Below are 27,781 nucleotides of genomic sequence, written 5' to 3'. Positions count from 1 at the left end.
GACAAAAGCGTATGCACACACGCCAATTAAAAAGGAAACTTCGCCCTAAAAAAGAGACAAAAGCGTCTGAAACTGCACAATCAGTAATCATGCCCCAGGATGATGCTAAAGGTGTGGACATGACAGACACCCAGCTAAGCACCTCAGGAGAGGAGGGCGTGCTGGACTTGGAACAGCTAGACGATGAAAGTAAAAAAGCCCTGCAAATAGAGAAAAATAAAATGACAAACAAAAAAAAGGAAGCAGAAAAAGGAATAAAGAGTGTTACAAAAAAACAAAAAATGACCAAAATAAAGAAGGATACACATCACCACAACGGCAACACAATTAAAGAAGACAGCCATGCACAACTGCAGGGAGGCACAAGCACCCGCCGCAATGAGTATTGAAGGTGCTTTGGCTATTGAATCTAAACCATCTAAACAGCTACAACTCTCTGCCTTTTTTCAAGCGAAGGGGAGTAAAAAACCATCAGATACCAACGCTAAATCACAGCTTGAAATGAAACCTAAAGAGAAAAAAATATCTACAGATAAGAAGGTAACACCACAACCTGCACATGCCACTATTTGTACAGAAAAATTGGAGCTCCCCAAAAAAGAACTAAGTGGCAATACAAGCGCCAACCAACCGTGTACTGTCCCGGAAGAGAGCGAGGAGGAAATGAGCTCTGATTGCCAACAGGAAATCACATCCAATGCCACCAGAGAAGTAGATAAAGAAATGGAGAACAACATCCGATGGCAAAGCGATGAGGAAAGCGGCAAGAAATGAATTAATCGCTCTCATCTAATGCACATCTTCAATCTCATACCATCGCTCAGAAATATGAAATCAGAGGACATTGACTGGGTGGAACTGTTTAACTCCAACAATAATAGAATGGTATGTAAAACGCACTCTTTAATTATTACGAAACTACTCTTAGAACATTGCATGGACTTTGAGTTATTGGGACTTGAACTATTTCAATTTGAATCGCTTGAAGCAGCTAAAAACGTTCTCCAATTCCAACCACCCAAATATTCCATGGCTGATACACAAGCTGATGGCAATCAAGCCCTCAGAGAGCCAGAAATAATAGCACTTACACAACTGGCCAACTTAACTGCTACGATCAAAGATTGGTCATGGCTGATTCCTTTAGCTAAAACTCTAAATGAAGTAAATCCAGTAGCCCATCTTTCATAGTAACAACGAAATATCAATTTGCTCTTGGAATTCCTGTGGGTTCAAAAATTTTACTACATGGCAGGACAAAATTCCTGTTCATTCTGAGATATCGATAATTCTAATACAGGAAATGATGAACACACAGGACTGGGTTATAAATGGCTTCACGACATTTCTCACTAAAGCCAAGTCTGGCAGGGGAGGGCGACCGGCTGGAGGGCTGGCCATTTGCATTAACAATAGTTTAAATATAAATTCAGAGATGATTCAAAGTACAGAATTCATGCTAGTAGTGCTGCTTTCTTTATGTAACGATTCGTGGCGTCCATTTTACATAATTGATTTATACTGGAATCCAGCCAGAATATTACTAGAGTGCATGCTGGAACAGTTAAATTCAATTTTGGAGGATATTTACTCACGCCATCCCTTGAATTATATAATCATTGGAGGGGATTTCAATGCATGCTGCAGTGGGTATGAAACTGCAAGTGTGTCACATGGGCTCTCTGCATATCAATCACAGTCACAGGAGAATGGCAACAGATGGAGACAGTTTTTGGAAAGCTGGGACATTTATCTGATAGATTTTGATTCTAACGCAACTCAATATACATGGCGGCGAGATAAAAGTGCCTCCAGAATTGATTTTTTTGGCTGCATCACAAAATTTGCTACAGTTAACATCACTGGCATATACGGTAGATATACAACTGGGGGATCACTTAATTATTGGCACAAATATTAGTATGAAAGTACCAGCATTAGCAAAGGACTTAGGGTTGGACTTTGTTGAAATTGAACGCCCGGACATCTCCATAAAATGGAATGCCCGATTATGTTGTGAAGTAAATAAAGTAATTAAAGCTTCTACTTCCGCACTAACAAAGTCTAATTGGCATTCACATGACACCAAGTGCATAGAGAAGTTATTCACGGAGACGATTGCATCCACTGTCTTACTAAGAACCAGTGACGTTGATAGATTAAAATCACAGCCTCACAAACTTTGTAATGATGCAATCCTCAAATTGAAATGTTTGAAAAACAGAACTTTACGAAAATTAAAGAAAAGTTGTCCCAATATCGAAGATTATCTAATACAAAAAAAGAAAATTTGTAATAATTTCAACCAACAAAGTTCGTAACATCAAATGGAGTGCAAAAATCAAAAACAATCAAAACATAGTCCTATTTCTGTGCACAAACAGGAGATCCATATGGGCGATGCTCTGCAGTGGCGTAGACAAAAAATCAGAAGTAATGACATCTCCAATCTCTGCGTCAACTTGGACGGCATTCATAAAAAGGAAATACCAACTCCCCCTCGCGTTCCAGCAAACGGATTCATGCGATACGAATTATACAACTGTATCTGTCTGTCCGTGGTCAGAACTAGACATTAAATGGGTGATAAACAACCCAAAATACTCAAAGGCACCGGGGCCCGATGGCATCCCGGCATGTGTCATGAAACAAGATCCTGGATTATGGGCCTCCATATGTAAAATCAAATATGATAACATTTTTAAATCCAAATCAATCCCTACATCATGGAACACTGCCATAGTAGTGCCCATCTGGAAAAAAGGAAGCAGAGAAGATCCAGCCAGCTATAGAGCTATCGCCCTCCTAGACACCACAGAAAAAGTATTTTCTATTTTGATTCTAAAGGAACTGGAACGTCACATGAAAGACAAAAACATGCTTTCAAGATTTCAAGTGGGCTTTCAACGGGCAATGGGCACTCCTCTGAATGCCACCATCCTAGCGCACTTACTTACAAAATCAAAACATGGTGAATGTGTTCCTATCTATATGGCCTCCCTGGATTTAACATCTGCGTTTGACACAGTCATCCGATCATTATTATGGTCCAAGTTAAAAAAATCAGGGTTTGATCCAATGTTATTACACATGTTAGCTCTTCTCCATGAAAACACGCAAGTCCGGATTTGTATCTCTCAACAAGGCAACTTATCTGACGCTGTCCCTACGTTTATTGGCGTCAGACAGGGATGCAATTTAGCATCCACTCTGTTTAATGCCTATTTGTGTGATATGGATAACATATGGCAGGGTACTTCCATCTATCCTGCCAAGCTGGGGGGCTTGCGCATACAGTGGTTGGCGTTTGCGGACGATATATTACTGTTCGACCTCACGCCATCTGGTCTGCAAACTAAATTAGAGATGTTTGCAAAATTCGCACTATCACATAATCTGAGTGCAAATGCATTGAAATCAAACATCATTATATTCAGTAACTCTAGTAAAAAATATGTCAAATATAAGTGGGCACTAAATGATACTCGAGTTGAATGCCTACACTCGGTGAAATATCTTGGATACAATCTATCTAACAACGAGTCGAAAAGCATGTGGAAAGCTTGCATTCAAGACAAGATCAAACCACTATATGCACAAATGAAAATTATATTCAATAGATACTGCGAGTACTCTATGTCTCCTCTATTTGAATACTACACGTTAAAAGTAGAAGCAATAGTGTTATATAGTCTGGACATGTGTTTGATAAACATCGGACCAGAGCTAAACCAGGCTCAATCCGTGATATGGAAAAAAACGTTAAGGCTACCTAATGCAATCCCTAGTGCAGTGATACGACATGAGCTTGGTCTCATATCCCTATCTGTTCGCCTTCACTGGAGGCGTTTTAACAAGCTTTCAAAAATGCTTACTCCACCACAAAACTCTCTGTATGAAAATCTGTCAACCATGATCACAGAGAAATCTCCCAAATCTATAAAAAAATATTATGGGGAAATGTTGAACTTATTATCAAATATCAATGCAACAATTGATGACTTGCAGTTGCGCCCAGCATATGTTAAAAAAAAGCTATATGAACATGATTGGAGAATTACCCTTGAGACCCTTTCAACGCTGACAATGTACACAGAAATAGCACAGTTTATTACTAGATACACCCCAAGAGCAAGATATTTGATGCAATTCCCGGCAAAATTAGAACGGGACACTTACTTACGATTTAAGTTAAATCAGTTTCCGACTATTGAAAAAATCCAATACTGGAGAATCACGCCCGTAGAAATTGCACATGGTGGATGTCGATTCTGTGGCAATCACACCATAAAGGAAACTCTTAAGCATCTCATTGTTTATTGTAGGCACTTTGAAACACATCGCATCACTTTCTTTGGCAAAAATAAAACTGATATCACGACACTAGGGAGAGAATGGCTGTGGATTTGTTGCATGTGGGGTACAAATGTAATGCTGATTCTGTCATTGACAAGGTTCTTAAGCATTATTAATACGCAACTTCAACAGAAATTAGTTGAATATAAGGCATGGGCGAGACCTGACCTGTAAATGAAGCGCTTGAGCTGTTCTGCTAAACAAGGAAGGACAGCGTCCGACCAGTAACATGGTTAATGTTAAACACTGATAGCAATGCCATAAGGGCAAATGTAATTCATGTGGACTTAACTTAAAAGGCTCCAGTAAATGCAGTAGTTGACCACATGTTGAATTTTAATAAATGTATTCGATTAAATGTATCATTAACAACGCTAATGGAAATTGTGTGATCTCCCACTATAACTGAAATCGGTGAAACGTACTGTCTGGGCACAGGCAAACAGTTAATGAAAGGCTGGTGTCAACAGCATACATGCAACAGGTGCTTAGTAAAGTAGCGGCAACATTGTAATTTGTGATTATGAAGTGTAAATATGATTTTAGAAGTTGTTATATGTAATGAAAAAGATATATGAATTATTGTGAAATTTTGTATATAGCAAACGTTAAGTGTGGAAAAAAGAATAATGTGAACAAAAAATGTTTCAAGAAACGCAAAAATTGTTGTAAAAGTTTGTAAAACGAACTAAAAACAACAAATATATTTTAAATTAAAAAAAAAAAAAAAAAAGACCAGAGAGGTCCCTAAGATAAACCTTGTACAAGAAAGACCACTTTGGGAAAAGAGGAACCATAAGCATTTGGGCAACAAAAACCCAAGAGAAAGACACAATACAAGTACATTCCGGATCCGATTATAAACAGAGAAGGATTCTGACGAGAACAAGGAATAACCCTAAAATAAAGGAGAAAAAGATAATCAATCCCCTAAGGGAGTTAAAATGACTGATACAAGGAATAACAAGATGCTATTTAAGGATTGTATATTAATCAGATATCTGTAAAGAAGAGAATATAAGTGCATAAGCATAACTATCAGGAGCAGGTGTAACTCTAGTGATTTTAATTGATTAAAACAGTGGCAATGTCAGTTAGGTTAGATTTGGACAGCGGACTGATTCCTTTTGGACATTTACTCACGACTGGCGAGCACCTTGGTTAGTAAAGTAGGCAGGAAACACACCATAATGATAGGGAAAGATAGGACTTCTTTTTTATATTTTAATGAATGCATAGAAAAAGTGTCTTCAGAGAGTCTGGGTCCTATTGCTGCCTCACCACATAGCTGACTCTGGGGTTTGCTTTCTCTTTCCCCGCCCTCGTACTCGTAACTCTAATCCCTAGTTGAGGTTTGCTATAGTTTCTCTCGCCTCACTTTGGCGTATATTCCTTCCATCTCCGCTCTGGTATATGTTGTTTGGCACCCCACCTTGTGTTATGGTTTCTGGTAGCCCACCTTGGGCTTCGATTTATCTTGCCCCATTTTGGGGTATTCTGGGGCTCTCTCTGCCCTGGGGATATTTTCTGGTACCCCAACCAGGGGTATGGTTAATATTCCCCTCCCACATCTCTCAGAGTTCTCTTTTTGTTCTTCTGGGGGCAGACGGGGAGCCTTGGGTCGGCGTCCTTGGCTCCTTGGTGGCTTCTCTCCTCTCAGCCACTGCCAGCATCTGGACCTTTCTCCTCCGGTCCCGTTGGTGTTAGGTGGTTCTTGTGTGTATCATTCCAACGTTGGTCTCTATGTTTAAGATCCTCTGGGTCTTCTCAGCTTTTTCTTCTGTTGGTGTCTCGGCATTCCATGGGTGCTCGGCGGGCTTGAACGCCATGCTAGGCATCCATCCATCTCGTTTCGATACACCTCCCAGTTGGAAGAACTCCTGCCTGTCCCTTCTTCCGTGTACATTGCACATTTTTGTTCCAGCCCAAAAAAGGGCATATTTATTCTTTATGCTTTCCCTTCAGGCACGGACAGTGTCTGAGAGGGGTCAGGAAACGGGTCACCTAGTCTTGTATGCAATTGTAAGTAGTACACCATCCAATTCCCATATAACCAAGAAAGGTCCTGTCTTGTTGGGATAGAGGAGAATAACAAATATCCCTATCTTGGGATTGCATGTCTTCTAAGGGCTTATCAACCCCAGTGGGTTCCCACTTCCAGTATCCTCTAGGGTTTTTATGAGTGTAGCAGGCTCACCTCCCTAGTCCCAAAGGGGATGGCTCCCCCTTAGGTAGAGGGGCCGAATTCTACGAAAGATTATATTGACACCAGATCCATTGCTACAAAATGTACTTCACAGAAGCTTAATATTCATCATTTAAATCCATTTACAAGATTTGTCTATGAAATGTGCAAATAGCGTGGTAAAGGGTACAGAAAGCATACAAGGTCCAGTGGTACAATCTGACAACTTGCATTATCCGAAACACTGCAACAGCTCAGAGGTACCACAGGAATCGCCTGAGCCGGCAAGAGTTATCGCAAAGTTGCCAAAGTGTAGAAAGCCGACCATCTTCCGTTTTCAAGGATGACTTTGAAATTAGGCAGTGTGGAGTTCCAGTTATTGTGTAAATCGGGAGATAGAAGAGGTCTTTGGCTGATAAGCGTATGGACAAGTTGTGACTCTCGCTGCTGCATCGAGGGCATCCACACCTAACAGTGTCAAGGTTAGCACTCACATCAGGAACAGAAGGTTGCTCAATAATCAGCTCTTGGGATAGAGGTTAGGAGCAACTTTGAAAGTATGGCATAACGTGATGAGTGTGTAAGTGCAGACAATGAGTTCAATGTCATCACTGCTCTGCGTACAGCACATTTGCTCTTATACCCTGTTTTGCACATGCTCTAAAACAACTGTGACTTATTTTTCGAGAGGCTTGCTATACACAGAAAGCAAAATACAAGAGGTGATGGCTGGACGTTTTCAAATTAATCTTAAACCTCTGGCATTACTTTGTGCAACCCTCCAGACCATGTTCTTCGCCTGCCAAGGCATTACAAAAGGGGAAAGACCATATGCAAATCAGTCCTGGTCCCACCCCAAAAGCGGCAGTCCAGCCCGAACTGCTAGGTCACATCCTTTCTGCACAAGACCACAAGCATCCCAGACATGTTTCAGCCTACTTTATAAAGAAGTCTGTTGCTGATGAGAGGGTTTGGGGGGTTCTATAGTCCTGGGGCGTAGACAGAGAAGGACAGAACGAGAAGACAATGCTTCTCTTTCTACGCCCTCAGAATCTTATCCCAAATTAATATGCCGTTGTTTGGTTTTCTGAAACGGTACAGTTCTAATACTTGATGCTGCCACAGCCAATATGTCTCCTAGATGCCTTGTGTGTCTTAAAGCATCTTCCTACTTGGCAGAGCAAGGTCACAATTGCCTTTCACTGCTGATATACGGCATTCAATAGTCATTTATTTATGGACACGGGTATTCTATTTCTTTTCTTTTTTCTACTTGCAGATGGTAAAATGCAGCATGCTTGGCTTGTGATTTGCATGTCTCGTTCCCTCTTTGCAGTAGGTGATGTAGAAAAGAACAGTTCCTATGGTGTTCAGTCCATTTATCCACTCTTGCATATACCTTGTACACTATAATCGGCCTTCTACACCAGTCAGTAGTTGATAGTGGGATAGACGGAGCGAAAGTAGCAGGGGACTTGATATTGACTTTATAGAGTGAAAGTTGAATCAACACTTGTATTGCTCTGTTCCATGGATTTCATTCTTGGTGTTGCTCCACATAGTAGTGCATTATTCGTGTTAGGTATATTCCAGCCAGACACCCCACAATGGTACAGCCCTTCAGGCAAAGTGCACCAAATAGTTGGTTGTGTTGATACACAATATCATGTTTTGGCAGGCAGAGAATGGAGTCACAATGGGATCTTGCTCTGTGCTGGCACCAATGACTACCATACGGAAAATGTCTGTTGCAACAAGAGACAGTGGTTATTCAAGCTCTTCAGCATAATTCTCTGGTGCCTCTACATTAAGGGGATAGCACCACTAGAGAACATCGAAGGAAGGAGCTGTTCTTCACAACTTGTCCACGGGACTGACTCTCAGATGGAAGGAGAGGGCACAGGAACTAAGCAAGTTCCCACTGTGAGACAATGAAGTTACCCCATCCATGACACAACCCCATTGCTGCTGGCACCACCCTGACAATCTTTTCTGTGTGCCAACTTTTTTTATAACCTCTTCAGATTTTGCATCCTTCTTCGGATTACTAAATACTCCTTGTTGATCTCTTCTCCCTCTGCTTCTTGAACAACCTCCTCTCTTCCCATGCCCTCTACAATCCTCACAACATTCTGTACCCCTCCACCCCTCAGAGCAATACTTAGCTTGTCCTCATGTTCCATGGTCACTTTTTATTTCTCTTTTCATCTTCCTTTCTAAGGGTAAGGTGGCAGTACACAAAAGTCACAACTTGCTAAAGAAAGTACCGTATGTAATGCAAGTCACATACACATGAAGCACATGAAGTCTGCCACCTTTCTCACATCCCACAATACGCATGGCCAACCCCTACATTTACTGTAGTTGTATCTGACTCTCGAATTTCGATACATTATTATCTGAAACATATGATGTATTAGCTGCATTTTTAACCAGCCAAAGATACTGCTTGCAGATTTAGTTGTGGATTGGAATTGTCAATTCCAGCAAAGCCCTTTGTACCGAATGATGTATGGCTGTCATTTGTTCCGGAGAACACATTTTTTGTTTGTAAACGAGTATGCCCATTATTGATTCCAGCTCTGGAAAAACAAATGTTTTTAATAGTTTTGCCATTTAACACTTTTGTAAATCATCGTTCTGGCTCTTGTGTGTACATGCTCCAAATATCTTCATGCAATTGTGGCTTATATGACTGATGGTTAGTGAATGTTACCCTTGGTTATAAGCTTATATCTGAACATTTTTTTTACATATGTTTGTAATACCTATGGTGCATTTAAATATATTAATTGTATGCAATTATGTATTTTTTGTCTCGCCCTAAGGCATCAACAAATCCATTCATTCTGCCAAACATCAGGAGTCCAGCAACTGGGAACGAATGTACGAGTGTAATGAATTTGGGACAACCTTCAATCAGAAAGTAGATTTTCTTAATCATCCCATCATTTACCCAGGCCGGAATGCATATGTATTCCCTGAATATGACAGCAGGTTCAATCAAGGATCAACCTTGGTGAAACATCAGGAGAACCCTAGAGCACAAAAAACAACTGCCTGGACTGAAGGTGGGAAGAGTTTTGATGAGTCAACACTTGCAAGCCCACATGAAGTATTGCATTCGACATTAAAAATGTGCATATGTAGTCAGTGCGGAAATGTTTTCAACCAGTCTTCAAGCTTGGAGGAGCAGAAAAATATGTGTAGTGCATGCGAGAATGTTCTCTCCCAATCGACCAATTTCAGCAAACATACAATAGAACAAATGGCAGATAGAACCTACATATGCTATGACTGTGGGAAAAGTTTCAGAAAGTCACAAGCACTAATGAGACATCAGCGAATACATACTGGTGAGAGACCATACACATGTTCTGAATGTGGGAAGACTTTCAGAGAATCCCATGCTTTGGTGATCCATCAGCGACTACACACTGGTGAGAAGCCATATACTTGTAACAAATGTGGCAAGAGTTTCAGACAAGTGTCTCACCGTATCAAACATCAGCGAATGCACACTGGCGAAAAACCCTACATTTGTTGCGTTTGTGAGAGGCGGTTCATTGACTCATCAACCCTAAAGCGACATCAACAGATACACACTAGAGTGAACTCTTGAGAACCAATAAAGATGGGGCAGTTTCACCAGGTCAACAAGGCGGTTCCGTAACATGACAACCAACATGCATCACTGCTTTCTAACAGATTTTGATTCTGGAATCTGCTTAACTCGTGCCATTGTGTGTATGCAACAGAGATGCTGACTGCGGGAGTGCAGAATGGTTTTCAGTGACTAATCTGATCCATGCACAGAGAGACTGATTTTCAGGTGCCCTCAGGTTACCTGGAGTTTACAGTAATGATGAACAATGAATTAAGCACTAATAAAATCACATTATCAAAGGTGCAGTATGGCTTACCCTGCACACAAAGAAATTGTTTGTATAGCAAAAGTGTTGAAATAGAGTAATCCTACTGCAGCATTGTTTTTCAATGAGGGTTCCCTTTTTTCCTTTCACAGTTATAGATTTATAAGGCTAGTCCAAGCTCCTGTTCAGTGACTCTTTTGAATTTGGGATTCTTCTGTAAATGGAACCTTTAGGAGCAAGCATTTCTTTTTTGTCTGTGTTTTACAAGTCTAGAGGCACCCTAACAGTTGCTGGAGAGCACCAATGGGGGAGGGTGGAGATTCAGGAAAAACCTATCAGCAGTTCTGCTTACCTAGTTATTGCATCATCTGGGCCCCCAGCAATCTGGTCATCAGAACAAGATAATGTAGGCATTATGACTTCTTGGCCTCTTGTATGAATAGGTCTTCTCCATAGTATAGAGCACATACATCAATTCACTAAGCGGACGATGATGAGGTCACATTTGGGATGCTAGGTGATGTGGAAGGCAAGACCCTGGCAGTTGGGAACCTCAGCCCGCTCTGCGATGGTGGCCCGAGAGGGGAATTATGTTGATTCTGCAGGTCCTTTGCCCCTCCCTTGATGCATGTGCCAAGGACTCCCATCATGTCTATGAAATATGGCATATCAGCAGAGTAGTGAAACCTGTGAAGCATATATAATTCTGCTTTTAGTCGAGGTTACGGGTACTAAGAATGTCAACATCAGCAAATGCCAGATGAAAGCAGAAGACGCGTGTGCAAACTTAGCTTCCATATGCACAATTAGTCAGCCCCTCGCACAGACGGAAAAACTTGAGGTAAGTTCAGTGAGTCAAGAGATTCTGCAGACAGAGGACTTAAGCAGCGGCATGCCCTGTTAGTGCTGTCCTGGAGTCAGGCGGCTTTTATGGAAGGGCCACATGACTCCAAGATGGCAGATGGCAAAGTTGATCTCATGAATTGGAATATATATCATTAGCATGTAAACCATAGAAGACAAGATTTCTGAACCTTAATAATATTTGACTGATTATACTGTCAGTATATGAGGTGTCAGTATATGAGGTGCTCAGGCGACGCAAGTGTCCACCCATTTGGGACACTTTCTTTTTTGTGATTGTCTCTTGTTATAATGTAACTAGTTAATGGAACGTTTCATGTTTGTTGTTCTGTTTAGAGTCCTCTTCCCGGGTGATTCGAGAATGAGAGAGAATCAGACGGGAGTGTGGCGTTGCCCCGTAAGGGCTGCGCACGCGGCGACGTGACGTTGCACGTCGCCGCGTGCGGCTTAAATAAACAGGGCGTTCCCGGAAGCGGGAGAGCGACCGGGGAGCCCGAACCTGACGGACGTGTGAGTGTGAGCTCTGTTGGGTTGTGGGCTCACGGGCACGCCTGGGGGGCCAAGGACAGACCCCCAACAGTGGTGACGAGTGATGTCGGAGGCCCGGGCCCGGCGGTGAAAGGCGTCCGGAATTTTTTCAAACGATCGGAACGTTCACGGACGTTTCGTTTCATGCCGTGGCTGCGGACAGCACACGCGGCTGGCGGCCATTTTGCATACGAGGCCGCGGAACTTCTCGGAGCTCCGGTTCGGACCGAGAAGGTGATCCGGGTCTAATTTTGGGATTTTGTGGTTGCTGAGTGCATGACCTGCACGCCCATACCCAATTTGTGTGTTTTCATCAGATTTTAGGACTGTTAAGTCGAGTGTAAGCCAGGATAAGGACTAATATGGTAGGGCCTGCTTAATCCAGTCCATCTACGTGGCTCAATTTTTGGGACTTCTATACGGCAGTGCTTTGCTGCAAGGTGGCAACAAGGCACTTCCTCGCCCCTTCATCATCAGGACACTCTTTTTGATCCTCTTCATCATCACGAGGTGGTGGCCGTTTTGGAAGTTCTTTGTGTGTTTGCACCAGGCTGTGTGTGGCACGGGGGTGCACCCTTCCGCATGGTGATGGTGGGAATCTGAGTTGCGGCCCCAGGTCTGGTAGTGGGGTGCCTGTGCGCGCAGTCCCATGTCCGACAGCGACCAGGACGGTGACACCGCGGATCCTGGGGAAGAATCTCAGGACGAAGGTCAGGCGGCCCAGCCTGCAGCTCTGCAACCGCTGCCACCGGGGAATCAGGGGCCTGCACCACAGGCACCACTAAGGGCACAGCCTGTCGCTCCACAAGGGCCCCCCATTATGGCTAAAGCTAGAGCCCAGGCGGCCCTGCAACCGATACCAGAATTCGATCCTACGGGCCCCCCGTCCAGTCTGTGGCCCCGATGGAAGAGGTGGGTGGCCCGCCTGGACATGTACTTCAGGGCTGCTCGAGTGGATGACAATGACAGCATGGTAGCCACCATGCTGTACTCGGCGGGAGCCGCGGTTCAGGAGATCTTCGAGTCGCTGACTCCCGTGGACCAGACCTATGGTGAGGCGAAAGCGGCTCTCCTCGCACACTTCCTTCCACTTGCCAACGTGGACTTTGAGAGATTCGTGATGCTGTCGGCCAAGCAGAAGGATGATGAGACCCTGGACACGTTTTACGGCCGCCTACGCCGCCTTTCCCAAGGGTGCGCGTGAGGGGACGCGGAGGACATGATACGGACAATGCTGATCCAAGCATGCTCCTCCGGCAAACTGAGGAGACAGGTCCTCAGAGAGCCGGGAATCACTCTGCCCCGTATACTAGAACTGGGTCGATGTCACGAAGTGGCTGAGGCACGGGCAAACAAGATGGAAGCGGGTTCACGCTCGATCAAGGCCGAAGAGGTGTGCGCTGTGTGGCGGGGCGGCAGAGGAACAAGAAGGTCTGGTGGAGCCCCCCGAGACAGGGCAGGAAGATCGGGGGAGTCATGTCAGAAATGTGGCTATGACCGCCCCCACCCCACAGAGTGCCCAGCCGCAGGAAGAACATGTGGCCGATGTGGACTGCCGGATCACTTCTCGAGAGTGTGCAAGTCGGCTCTACCTGTCATGGTACCCAGAGGTCCGGCCCGAATCTGGACTCCGCGCCAAACCCGGCCATCCAACGTGGTCCAGGTGGATCAAGTGGAAGAGGAGGCTCAGGCAGAGGAGGCTGAAGTAGAGGAGGAGGAAAACATCTTCTTCGTCTCAAGCATGGGGATCCTGAAAGGCAAAAGCAGGAGACAGCCAAGGTGCGTGATGGAGGTGAACCGCTCGCCTGTTCCCGTGCTGGTGGACACAGGGGCATCGGTCAATGTTATGGCGAGGGGACATTATGACGCTCTTGACCCATTACCGAACCTGGCTGTGCCAAGAGCTCGCATCTTCGCCTTCGGTGGACTCGAGCCCATACCGCTGGACGGAGCGTTCGTGGCGAAGGTGGAGCATGAAGGCTCGAAGATCAGAGCCCGGTTCTATGTGACCCCCATAAGCAACAACACCCTGCTGAGCTGTGCGGCTGCGGAGGCACTCGGGATAGTGAGTTTTGCGTAATCAGTATACCTGGAAGATATCAACGATCTACTGGACAAGTACGCAGCCCTGTTCAACGGCATTGGGAGAATGACCGGTGATCCAGTCCGGCTACACATTGACGACTCAGTACAACCAATTGCCCTGAAACACCGGAGAGTTCCTTTTCATCTGAGGGAGCAAGTCGACAAAGAACTGGACAACCTGGTGGCCTTGGACATCATCGAGAAAGTGGAAGGCCCAACACCATGGGTGTCCCCCATTGTCGTGGCCAGGAAACCAAAGCAGCCGGACTCCGTTCGCATCTGTGTGGATATGAGGCTACCCAACAAGGCCATAAAAAGGGAGCGACACCTGACCCCGACCATCGATGACATAATTGCTGAGGTACAGGGGGCCAGATTCTTCTCCAAACTCGACCTCAGAGCAGGGTACCATCAAGTTGTCCTCCATCCGGAGTCCCGGTACATTACTACATTCACCACCCACCGGGGACTCTGCAGGTACAAGAGGTTGAGCTTTGGGGTATCGTCGGCTGCCGAAGTGTTTCAGAACATTATCCGGGGTGCACTTGCTGATCTTGAAGGGGTACTCAACATCAGTGATGACATTTTGGTGTTTGCCAACACGGAGGTGATCCACCTGAAGCGCCTGGCCAAAACCTTCGAGAGACTACAGTCATTGGGCCTCACCCTCCATAGGGACAAGTGCGAATTCCTGCACCCATCAATAGAATTCTTTGGGTTCGTGTTCAAGGAGGGAGGGGTGTCACCCGACCCGCGGAAGGTTCAGGACATAAAGAGTGCACAGCCCCCGGAATCCGTGTCGGAAGTGAGAAGTTTTCTGGGCATGGTGACCTACTGTGGTCGCTTCATCCAAAACCTGGCCTCGAGGTCTGGGCCGCTCAGAGCTCTTACCAAGAAAGAGACTGCCTGGCACTGGGGTCCACTGGAACAGTCGGCGTTCGAGGACATCAAGAGCGCCCTAACAACGGAAGACACCATGGCGTTCTTCGACCTGGCGCTACCCTCGGAGATTGTGGTCGACGCCAGTCCGTTTGGCCTGGGGGCGGTCCTGACCCAGGTGGACCGGGATGGAAACCTCCGGCCCGTAGCATACTCCAGCAAGGCGCTCTCGGAAACGGAGCAGCGGTACTCCCAGATCGAGAGGGAGGCCCTGGCGGTCTTGTGGGGATGCCGACATTTTCGCCTCTATGTGCTGGGGCGCCCGGTGACTGTGGTGACTGATCATAAACCCCTGCTCCCGATTCTGGCGGGCTCGTCATCAAAGCCCCCTGCCAGAATTGAGAGATGGATGCTCGCATTGCTTGAGTACGGGGTCACGCTGGTATACCGGCCAGGTGCCAACAATGCAGCGGACTTCCTTTCCTGTCATCCCGGAGTGCGTGGGGGAGTGGTGGGAGACACCTGCGCAGAAGAAGCGGGCGACCATGTCCGGATGGTGGTGGAGGGAGCAACACCAAATGCACTGCCCCTGTCGGAGCTGGAGGCTGCGGCGGCCGAGGATGGGTGCTTCCAGATACTGAAGCAGTCGATGCAGAGCGGTTCCTGGAAGCTCGTCTTGGAAGCTCTCGCAGGGCGGACCCATGAGGCGAAGACCGCCCTTGAACAGCTGTGGAAGGTGAAAGATGAGCTGTCTTTCTCGGAGTCGGGGCTCCTGCTCCGGGGGGATCGCATAGTGGTCCCCCACTCCAAAGTGGGTGTGGTGATCGCTTTGGCCCATCACGGACATCAGGGTGCTGCCAAGACGAAGGCGAGGCTGCGGATGAAGGTCTGGTTCCCGGAGCTGGAGAAAAGGGTCGATGACTTTGTGGCAGCCTGTGTATGGTGCCAGGCAGCCTCCCCGGTGCAGAGGGAACCGGCTATCGAAGCAATGCCTCGAGGGACCAGGCCCTGGGAGGTCGTGCATGCGGACTTTGGGTCCACGTCCGTGGGCACCCATTTTCTGGCCATAGTCGATGAGTACTCCCGGTACCCCGAAGTGGAGTTTGTGGAATCGGTGGCATTCGAGCATGTGGTAGTAGGCGTGGAAAAGATCTTTGCAACCCACGGATTTCCCCTGACGCTGTGCTCGGACAATGGGTCGCCATTTCAAAGCGAACGCTTCTCAGAGTTCCTGGCCAGCTGTGCAGTTCAACATCGAAAGATATCCCCGCTGTGGCCTCGGGCCAACGGCGATGCAGAAAGACTGTTGCGAACACTAAACAAGACATTTCGGATTGCGCAAGGACAAGACCAGCCCCTCCAACGGGCATTGTATCAATTCCTGAGAGTGTATTGCACCACCCCACATGCCTCCACTGGTGTCGCCCCGGCGGAAGTGCTGTTCCGGCGATGCCCCCAGGGTCTACTGCCGGAGGTACAGGAGAGAGAACCCGGGATTATCAACGACCAGCAGGTTGAGACCGACCGACTGGCCAGGATCAGCCAAGAGAACGTGCTCATCCGGAACCGCCATCCTCACGGGAAGTTGTCCCTACCTTATGAACCAGCGCCCCTGGATGTGGTCGCCGTGAAGGGGTCAATGGTGACGGCCTCCGATGGGCGAACGGCTGTCACCCGTAACTTCTTCAAGAAGCTGGGGGACTCGAGAACTGAACCTCCTCTGGACCCTGGTGTCGCCGAGATCCCTGAGAAAGATGGGCCCCCTCTCGGTGTCCTGGCCTCTCCGTGTCGGGAGGCTACTGTTGATGGACTGCCGGTGCCGGAGGTGAGCGGGAGGTACCCCCAGAGGACTGGGCGAGGGAAACCCGCTTACCTCAGTGAGTATGTGTTGGGACAGTTGGAGAGTCGTCCGGGGTGAGGGTGGCTGACATTAAAGGGGCCTGGGTCCAGGATGGGCAAGTTGTTTGTTGTGTGATATGTTGTGTTTAACTAATAACATAATTGTGTGTCTTCCTGAAAAAGGAGGAGTGTGGCGTTGCCCCGTAAGGGCTGCGCACGCGGCGACGTGACGTTGCACGTCGCCGCGTGCGGCTTAAATAAACGGGGCGTTCCCGGAAGCGGGAGAGCGACCGGGGAGCCCGAACCTGACGGACGTGTGAGTGTGAGCTCTGTTGGGTTGGGGGCTCACGGGCACGCCTGGGAGGCCAAGGACAGACCCCCAACAGGGAAGAAGACGGTTGCCAAATCGGGAGTCACTGGGAACTCTCCATACCAATAAATATACTTTAAGTTACCCAACTTCGTGTGAGGTCAATTAATGTTATAACTTAACAAGTGGCGACGAAGGTGGCCGTCTAACTGCAGCGTAGGAGAGTTCCCTGACAAGCTGCATGACTGGGCAGAGCGGATAGTAAGATAAAAGCCTACAGATGGCCAGAACCCAACAATCCACAGACTACGCTTTAAGTGAAAGGTACGGACATTAAGGGCAAAAGCTACTGCGCCATGTGGAGTGGGGATGTCAAGTTTCACTTTCCGTTACCATATCGCGGACTGCATGATTTTAATGCTGCGCGAGCCTCATCACGGCGAGGGGACTTCTCGTAAACTTAGACTGAACGAGCGTGCTGGTGACGTCTACGTTGAGGCAGTGGAGTAAAGCACCTGACGACGTGCTCTACGTGCGGCCATGTTGGGTGCTGGTTGCCATGACAATGATGTACAGAGGATTACACTAACGGATACATTATTGCAATAAATCCAGCGTGCATGTTGTACGCGGAAAAACTGAACGTGAGCCTTCTATAACAGATGAATAGACACAGCGCATGAACAGAGCTCAGAACAGACGTAGTGATTTGTGAATATCCGTTCAATGACTGCATTTTAGCAATCTTCAAGTCGAGTGGACACGTTGAGGATTATATTGTCACGGCAAGTGTTTGATATACAGACACATATGTTCTGGCGCCTAGTGCATAAAAAGGGATTGTCATATAAAAAAAAAAAACAGAAAAGAAAAGGAAAAAAATGATTTTTTTTCATGGAACAATAACACACAAGGATATATAACTACACGTGAACATTCAGTGTGTTACCAGACAACAAAGCTAATTTGCTTTATATTGTAAAGGGTTCCTTCAGTTGGCGCAGCCTGGCAGTCCTATATGTTCATGGGAACAATGGTTAGACAATTTTCAAGTTTACCTGAGGGCTATTGGTGGTGCAAAATACAATGATGATCTCAAGGAGGCCACCCTGCTCAACTGTGTGGGTGCAGAGGCCTTAAGAATATTCAGGACTTTGCCAGATGTTAATGACACGGAAGAAGGGTCTGGATATTCAGCAAGTGGCTCCAGGAAATATGAGACTGCATTACTAAAACTTGGCAAGCATTTTGGTAATAAGACAAACATAGTTTTGGAAAGATACAGATTTTTTCCAGAAAACAACTCAAGAATGAATCTGTTGATGCATATATTGCCACTTTAAGAGGTCTCATATCTACTTTCGAATTCACAGGTGTGGCGGATGAATATCTGACAGACCAACTTGTTTTGCATGTGGCCGACTCCCAGATCCAACAGAGACTTTGGCAGGCAAAAAATCCAACGTTGGAACAGGCATTGGAACTGGCTAGGTCTATTGAATTAGGTGAGAAGTGTATGAGAGAAGTGCAGAGCAAACAAGAAAGTTTTGATGTCAAGTCAGTTCAAGCTGTACATGAGGGGGAGGTGTCTAAGCATGAAGAGGCCTTAGTTGCAATGGTGAAGAGAATTGTCAGATCAGACTTTGGAATGAACTCCAGGCAAAACAGGGAAGTGTTGTTCAAGTCACAAAACAAATGCCACAAATGTGGATGGTACAAACATGCCAATCCTGATAAGGACTGTCCAGCAACAATGGCTGAATGTTTCAGATGTGGCCTAAAAGTCCCAGAGGGAGAGGCAGATTTAACACATGTGGAAGTGTTAACAGGAACTTCTCCCAAGTGGGTAGAGGTGCTACCGCTGGTGTGAGGGTTGTTGAAGAAACTTTTGGCTCTAATGATGTGGTAGCAATAACAAGTGAATTTGAAGAGGAAGTGCAAATTCTGGCCTTCACGGCGAGCCAAGGAGCAGTGGGTCCATGGGTGCATATGACTATTGATGGAGTTGTGCTGCGAGTCATGGTTGATACAGGGTCTCCTTATACGATAGTGGATAAAGGAACATATCTGGGAACACTGAAGAGGAAGATGGAAGATCTGCATGTAACTAAAATCAGAGCAACTGGCTATGGTAAATCTCCAATTACTATTATAGGATATGTTTGGGTTCATCTAGACTTTGAAGGAAGACAGACATATTGCAAGATGTATGTGGCCCAAGATGGATTTGCAATAGTTGGTTGGTGAGAGCAAGCAGCATTGAGGATTACAATTCATCCGGGTGAGAATACACATATTTTGAGTGTGGTGGATAATTGTTGTGATTCTGCTACAACATTGGCTCAAAGTTTTCCCAAAGTTTTCAATGACAATATCGGCGTTCTCAAAGGTTTCCGGCACCGTATAATAATCAAAAGAGGGGCCAGGCCAGTGGTACATAAGGTGAGGAACATACCAATTGGCACGAGTGAAGCACTGAAAAAGGAGCTAGAGAAATTGTGCTCCCAGGACATCATTGAGCCTATAGAGAGCTCGGAGTGGCTTTCTCCCATTGTGATTGTAAGGAAACCAGATGGGTCAATTCGGATGTGTGTAGATCTGAGAGATCTCAATAATAACATATGGATAGATCGACATCCTTTACCCAACATTGGAGAGATGCTCACCACCATGGAGCCTGTGAAGTATTTTACCACGTTAGACTTATCCTCCGCGTACTATCAGGTGGTCCTAGAAGAAGAATCCAGGCATCTTACATCGTTTATAACGCCACTAGGTGCATTCAGATTTAAGAGGATGCCATTCGGTTTGGCATCAGCGGATGCCGTTTTCCAGAGACTGATGCAGCATCTATTTGAAGGGTTGCCAGGAGTACATTATTTCCAGGACGATATTTTAGTATCCGCGATGTCAGAGGAAGATCACGATGCCAAGCTTCTAGGAGTTTTGCAAATTATACAACAAAAAGGTCTCACCTTGAAAATTGAGAAGTGTAAGATAAAGAAAAGAGAAGTGACCTACCTTGGTCATAGCATCAATGCCGAAGGGATTAAACCTAAAGAGACTTTGGTAAACACAATACTCAAGCTTCCTGATCCATCCAATAAGGACCAATTGAGGAGTTTGTTGGGTCTTACTGAATATTATTCAAAGTTCATTGACCATTATGCGGATAGAACGACCCAAATGAGAAGTCTAATGACAAAAGGAGTAAAATTTGAATGGTCGGAAGAATGCAAGGATGAATTGATGTCAATCAAGATGTTGATAAACAAAGCACCTGCTCTAAAAATGTTCGACTACAGTGCAAAAACTATTTTATCTCTGGATGCAAGCAACATAGGACTGGGAGGTGTTCTAGAACAAGTACAGGATGGAAATGTTGTACCGATTGCTTTTGCCTCCAGGACATTGAAGTGGGCTGAGAAGAATTACTCCACCATTGAGAAGGAGGCCTTAGCTGATAAATGGATACTAGAGCATTTCAAAGGACTTGTTTGGGGAGCCCCCATTGAACTTAAGACAGATCACAAACCCCTTATTCATGTCTTGAATCCAAAGAATCCACATTTAATATCTCCACGTATCAGAAGGTGGATATTAATTATTATGCAATATAATGTGACCATCAAATATACTCCAGGAAGAACAAACATGGTTGCTGATTGCTTCTCCCATTTGCCATGTAGTTCAGAAGATGACGATCTGGATGAGTACGAGGAAGATACTGAGTGTGTAATAGCGCAAATACATCCTAGTTTCAGTAAGGAGGAATGGGTTGAAGCCACAAATTTAGATGTAGAACAAAGACTTTTAAGGAGAGCGTTGGAGAGTGGCTGGCGAGACGTGGCTGAAAGTATTGAATCCTGGGAAAAGATGAAGGATGAACTGTCATGTGATGGAGTTTGTATATATCGTGGTGACCGCATTGTTCGACCCACGAACGTAAGGGTAAGAATAATGGAAATTGCGCATGAAGGACATATTGGGAGGAGTCTAACTAAAAGAAGAGTAAGAGAGACATTTTGGTGGCCCAACATGTGGAGCGACTTACAAACAATAGTAAAGGATTGCTCTGCGTGTGCAGTGAGTGACAAAGGAAAAGTCACCAGAGCCACACCTCTACAGCCAGTAACAATACCGGATTCAGTGTGGACTAAAGTAGCCATCGATATTGCTGGCCCATATGAGATATTGGAACCACAAAAGATTTTCTTTATTGTTTTGGTTGACTATATGTCAAAATGGGTGGAGTGTGGCATTATCGAAGAGTCAGTTTTGGCTATGAAGGTAAAGAAGTTCCTGGAGGAAATCTTTAACAGGGAAGGCGAACATCAAGAATTAATATCAGACAATGGTGCACAATTCATGTCACAGGAGGTACAATCGTTTCTCAAGGAACGAGCCATCAAACACAACACCACGGCACTATATCATCCTATGAGTAATGGTTTGGTGGAGAGAATGAACCGTTTCATAAAAGATGTTATTCAGTTGGCTGTTAACAGTTTGCCATGGAGAAAGACACTTAAAGAGGCGCTAAACACGTATAAGGTCACTCCACATTCTGTAACTGAGGTGGAACCTTTTACCCTTATGAGGGGAAGAATTGCTACCAACAGACTCAGACCTGCTTGGTTAACATTGAAGAAGAATAAAAACATTGATATGGAAGAAGTTGTAAAAAGGGTGAGGAAGAAACAAGAAGAATATAAAAAGTATTATGACAAACAGAAGCAGGTGAAAGAAAGCAAAGTTAAGGAAGGAGATTGGGTTAGAGTAAAGGAACCCAGGAGCGTCATGAAAGGGGAATCCAAATATCGCGTTCCACAAAGGGTAGTAAGATGTTCCAAGAAATCAGTAATATTAGAGGATGGTAATAGATGGTCATGCAACGATATCATTATGGCAAAGGGAGAGGATGGTCAAGGAGGTAGCATTCCAAGTGGCATGGACCAGAACAATGTGTTTATGAATGATATTGAATTAACAAGGAAACCCATGGATTGTGCAGGAATGTCGAGAGACGATACAAGTATTACCAGGTCCAGAAGAGTAGTGCCAAACAATGAAAAGGATTTTATTTATTATTGAAATCATTAAATGCTTGGATCATTGTCATTTATTTCTATCTGCATCTGTGGCGGAATATCTTCACATGTATCCTTTTTACCAAGTTGAACTTATATATGTGTGTATGTTTTTTGTTTAGTTTGTATATAGTTATTCTTTACTTTGTAAATACTGTGGAGAAGGAGATGTTATGATGTAACTAGTTAATGGAAGGTTTCATGTTTGTTGTTCTGTTTAGAGTTCTCTTCCCGGGTGATTTGAGAATGAGAGAGAATCACACGGGAAGAAGACGGATGCCAAATCGGGAGTCGCAGGGAACTCTCCATACCAATAAATATACTTGAAGTTACGCAACTTAGTGTGAGGACAATTAATGTTATAACTTAACATCTCTCTTTCTCGACATTCCGCCATGCCCTGAATTGGTTTTCCTCCACACCTTTTTGCCCTCTCTCTTATCTCTCCTCCTCTGGAGTCAGTGTTCTCTTCTTCTCCAATCTCAACTTCCTTTTAATCCTTCTCCTCCTTCCTTCAGTTGTTCCAACATTTCTCCACCTTCTCAATTCTCCTTCCCCCTCCTAAAATGTCTTTCTTTCTCCTTATTTCTTCTCTTCACTTCTACTCCTCTCTCTCTTGCTTTCTAATCTGGTCCTCTGCCTATTGCTCCTCTTCACCTGCTCCTCTCCTGCTTCTCGCTCTCTCCCTGATTATCACCCACTCTACTTCTTGCTACTTCTATTCATCTCTGTCACTATAGCTTATTTCTCTCTTTCTGATCTTCTCCCCTCCTGTTTATTGCTCCTCTTTACTGCCTCTGTTTTCTCTGCTTTTTCCTTCTTTTTTTCTGTACTTCTCCACTGTACTTCTCCACTCATCAACCTCCTTACCGATCCTCTTCACCTTCTCCACCTCCTCCCCTTTGTCTCTGCACCTTTCCTCCTTGCTGCTCTACCATGCACTGTCCTTCAACACATAATTCCAAGTCCAAACTCCCACCCCTCCCTCTCTGTCACCTTATGTCTTTTATACTCATGTGAGTCTCAGAGTCAGAGGCTGACAACCACACTCAAAGCACACTTTTCTCACTGAGCGGTTCCATGGACCTTAAGCAAATTGTGCTCTACCCTACGCACAAAATAGCCAACATCCTAGCCTTATCACCATCTGTCCCACTCCACTGGTCTGACCACGCCACCATCCTACTACTGTTTCACCCACTCGATTACGGCCCACAAAGATCAGCATAAACGCCCCTTCTCTCAATGCCACTCATTCAAAACCTTTCCGGTCAATGAGCTAGAAGCAAACTTATTTTTTGCATTTATAGAGTGCACTGGCAGCCCGGAGGTATCGAGGCGCTGTTAGAAGAATGTGTCTTAGTTATGAGGTACATACTTTGCTTACAGGTTGCAATCAGTGTAGCAAAGTTAGGTTACATGGGTACAGCTTAAGGTACTTATAGGTGGTTTAGTTACATGAGGCAGTTACAATCAGACCATTGATATACAATGGGTGACCTGTAGAGCGGGGGTGGCAGGTTCAGACAAACATAATAGTTTCAATTGCTTTGCAGAAGGCTAGGGATTTGTATTTTATTTATTTGTATAGCGCACCTTGCCCAACGGCATCTGGGGGCATATCTTAAGGTTACATAGATAGGTACAATTTACAAGCATAACATAGGTAATAGTGCAGAGAAGGCACATTTTCCAAACGAATGCTAAATGTAACAAGCAGTGTATATGAGGTTGACATGACATGAGGTGGGATCCTATTCCTCTGAGGTGGGGTGGCAGGGAGTTTCATTGGGTAGCGGCAATGGAAGGGAAGCTGGAGCCTCCCGCCTGTGCTCTCAATACCTTGGGCACTGCGATTCGGTTGGTGTATTGGGTTCTGGTAGGTCTAGCTATGTGTGGCCTTGTGATTCTTTGTGTCAGTTACTGGGGGGGCTGCATTGTGGATGCATTTGTGTGCGAGGGCCAGTGTTTTGAAAATGACCCGTTCTTTAATGGGGAGCCAGTGGCCTTGTTTCCTGGCATCTGATATGTGGTCCCTTCTGGGGATGCCGATGGCCGCCCGGAGAGCATTGTTTTGGACAATTTGGAGTTTTTCAATATTTTTTGTAGAGGTGCCAGCCAAGAGGGTGTTGCAGTAATCAAGGCAGTGTGCCTCTCATTTTTTTTGTAACTAGGTAAGCACTGCTGTAACAGCGCCAGGATGCCCCCGGGCCGCTTTGCGTGCTTTATAAATTCAAATAAATAAATTGCCGGCAGCGTTGTACGCAGTGCTGGCCAGATGAAAGGTCTTTCGGTCAGCTTCTGTCGGCACAGGCATTGCTACAGCGGAGCGGGAGTGTGCCGCCTGTAAATGCGCACAAGCAGTGCCATCGTGCTTCTTTGAGCTGAGAGTTAGGTTAGCAGGGTGTCGTGGAGCACGGTGTCGACGGGGGGGCTGAGGGGTTGGGCCAGCAAATTAGTTGGTGAATCTAATGCTGAGGCAGAGGTTTCCGGCGCGGGTGGACATGGGTGGTAGATGCCAAGAGCACTGGGAAGGTGCGCGCATACAGGTGGGCTAGCCTGCTGGGGTGTGGGTATGCCCCAAGGGTGGGGCTTAGTAGAGGTGCAGCTCTGACACCCTTGGGTGGGGTCAGCCTCCTGGACCCAGCATTTACTAAGGCGTTAGGAAGCGTACCTTGAACGCTTGCGATGCAGGGTCGGTCAGAGCTGAGAGGCAGCATCGGCGAGCAGCGGAGAGCGGCTGAGTGTGAATCAGGCCTTGGAAAATGGCCTTCGCTCCACGCCGGCTTCAATTATTCAACAATTCTGCTATGAAACTGGTGGACATTCATTGCCCCCCCCTAAAAACCGGCCGCGCTAAGACCAACCATCCGGCCCTTGGTACACCTCGAGCTTGCCTCCAACAAATGCTTAATCAAAGCCCTAGAAATAGTGGTGCAAAAACTGTAACCCTGGAGACCTCACCAACCTCAAATCTCTCCTCTCCAACTGTAGGATTCTGATTACTGAGGCCAAAGCAGCTTACTACTCCACCACAGCCTCTAACAGGAAGAAATCCCTGTCTGAAGAAGTAAAGCATTGCACTAAACCCTCACCTGAAACCGAGGTACCAGTAACTTGGGAAAAATTCAACGGAATCAACAAGTTATATAGAAAAAGTAGACAAAATCTGAGATACCATCGAATCAGCCTCCTACAGCATTAACGCCCCCTGCACTCTGGCATGCACAGTGCTCCTCTGGACCAAATTCTCTTCTGCCTCTCCCTTGGATCTCCTAAAAACAATTGCATCCCTCAAACATTCTTCTTACACTGACAATATCATCCCGGCCTCCATCATTAAACAATTGACAGACCCGGTGCTCAACGCACTCCTCAGCATCATGAGGATTTGAAAAGGAAGAGAGAGAGAGTGAAAGGAGAAGTTAACCCAGTAAAGGTCCCCTTATGAAGAAGAGCATTGCAAGACATTGGGACATGAATGAGGTGTTGGGGATAGAGGCAGGATCTCAAGAAAGGGAGGTGGAGGAAGAATCCTGGCTCAAACTGTAGAGGAGCCTAGATGGCTAACCTCTTAAAGGAACCACTGTGGCTTGCTTTCACCTCACTCAGCCCTAACCTCGCTGAACAAGACGAATGTGCAGATGGATACAGGGTTGTGGGATCCCAGATGAAGGGATCAACCAGGAGACAAGGATGAGAAGCAGATGACCTGAATCTACAGACCAAATAGTGAAGATAGAAATGCAGGGACATTCAAACTCCAAAGACTGTGAGTGAATGAGAATATATCTCACAGAAAGGGATCTGTGGATTGAGGATTAAGAACCCAGAGACATTTGTTGAAATCAGAGATTTTATTGTTCGAACATCAAGTTGATTCCTGTTCCCCTGTTTATTGGCAACATCTTTGAAAAAGTAGTTTCTCCACAACTGCTTGCCAAATTCGAACAACTTCACCTGCTAAATGACTATCAGCTAGGTTCCGCCCCAAGTGTAGCATTGTGACAATCACCATCCAGGTGGTGGATGATGCTCTCCAAATCATGGATAAGGGCAATTCATGCCCCCTCGTCCACCTTGACTTTCCGGACTACATTCAACACCATCAACCACTGCATCCTCCTCTACCTCCTTATGATATGATATATTTTATTTGCATCGTGCTAATCTGCAGGTGTTTCAGAGCGCGAGACCTTGAACCTCCTACCTCTTGCACAGACACCAAGCTGTCCAGATGAACTTGTTGCGCTCTAACCGACTCCAGGTCTTCTGCGGAGTCCCCCATGGCACCTTCCTCTCATCCTTTTTAACGTTTACTAGGAGCCTCTGGAAACTCTCCACAAAGATCTCAATGTAGCCATCCATCAATACACTACAAATACTCAGTTGTACATGAGGGTAAATAGTGCACAGCAGGGGCGTTGCTAGGGGGGGCTAAGGGGGCTATAGCCCCTGATCTTTTGGTTGTAGCCCCAGATAGAATCTCAGGAGCTACAGCCAAAAGACTAGCTAGCCCCCAGTCCCAGCAGTTCCGACATCAGTTTAGCCCCGGGTCTTTTCCAGACCTAGCAACTCCCCTGGTGCACAGGCCATCATTTGTCTCCTGGATTACCTAGCCATCATCCAGTCTTGGATGTCGACTGCCTACCTCAAAGTAAACCCATCCAAGATTGCTTTCATCCTCATCGGCCCACTGGCTAAAAACTTGTCCAACAATGGCTCGATGATATGCGCTACGAAGAATTGCATCCACAACTGTTGGACTCCACAAAATCCTTAGGCTACTCCATTGACAGCAGCCAACTTATTCCAGAAACACATAGCCAAGAAGGCCCAATCAGCCTGGCACTGAATCCCCCTCCTTTACAAAATCAAACCCTTCATTCAGCCGCAGGACTTCCAGAACATAGTACAGGCCATTGTGGTCTCACACATCGATGGGGGAAATGCCCTCATGACGCTCACTTGACTCCCCTAAAAGCAGTCCACCACGATGCAGCACGTCTTAATGTGGGTGTATGGAAATTTGACTTAATCACCACTGTCTGAAGCAAACTACATTTGATTCCTCTCCAGGCCAGGATACTGTTCAAGACTACATGTATCATCTACAAAGCAGTCACAAGTAGCACACCAGCATACCTGGCGACTAAGCTCTACATATCTGATGGCACATGCTCCTTGTAGAGCAAATCGACCAACCGACTTGAATCACAACGTGTCTGCAGAGAGATGACCTGCAAACAATCCTTCTCTTGTCACACACCCACTCTCTGGAACTCGATCTGTTGTCGACTCTGAATGCCCTCACAATTCTCCAATTTCACAAATCTCTCAAAACATGTATTTTTCAACAACACCTGACCAAGGACTAATCCAGTGGATGCAAATAGCAACTCACAGACCTCAGCTCACAGTACTGGGCTCCTATTTAAAGATGCCAGCCCAAATGCTGGCTATCCACACTCTGTACAGCGTTCCGCTGCTCTCGAGCTAGGTCCGTACTTTAAACAATGAAATATAAAATAAATGTGACGTTACCCACAGTGCTCCTACCTGCTTGATTAGCTTCACCTCTGTGAATGTGATGAGCGTGTGCTGTGATTGGAGCAGTCGCCATGCAAATACTAATTTCCCATCTGTCAGATGGTGGGCAGACCTGTGTGTATCTTCATGATCAGAGATTATTTCTACACAGTCTTCCATCCTGGATTTGCAATCTTTGGCGTGGAAGCCAAGTTTGCTCTGCAGCTTTGGAGATCCTCTTTGG

At 45.8% G+C, this 27,781-nt stretch overlaps 1 protein-coding gene across 2 annotated transcripts in view; it reads left to right on the top strand.

The window, feature by feature from the left end:
- Positions 1 to 10,447, top strand: part of LOC138467756 (zinc finger protein 879-like) — a 702,003-nt gene extending 691,556 nt beyond the window's left edge. For both annotated transcript variants that reach the window (XM_069607986.1, XM_069607985.1), the window contains one exon: positions 9,370 to 10,447. In XM_069607986.1, the coding sequence (XP_069464087.1) occupies positions 9,370 to 10,163 (794 nt within the window). In that variant the 3' untranslated portion in view covers positions 10,164 to 10,447. The remainder of the gene's footprint in view (positions 1 to 9,369) is intronic.
- The last annotated feature ends 17,334 nt before the right edge of the window (positions 10,448 to 27,781 follow it).

The sequence above is a fragment of the Ambystoma mexicanum genome, chromosome 4q, assembly GCF_040938575.1.
Source record: "Ambystoma mexicanum isolate Mex_15411 chromosome 4q, UKY_AmexF1_1, whole genome shotgun sequence".
NCBI lineage: Eukaryota > Metazoa > Chordata > Amphibia > Caudata > Ambystomatidae > Ambystoma > Ambystoma mexicanum.
Note: the sequence above shows the minus strand (reverse complement) of the source record. Positions and strands in the feature narration are given on the sequence as shown.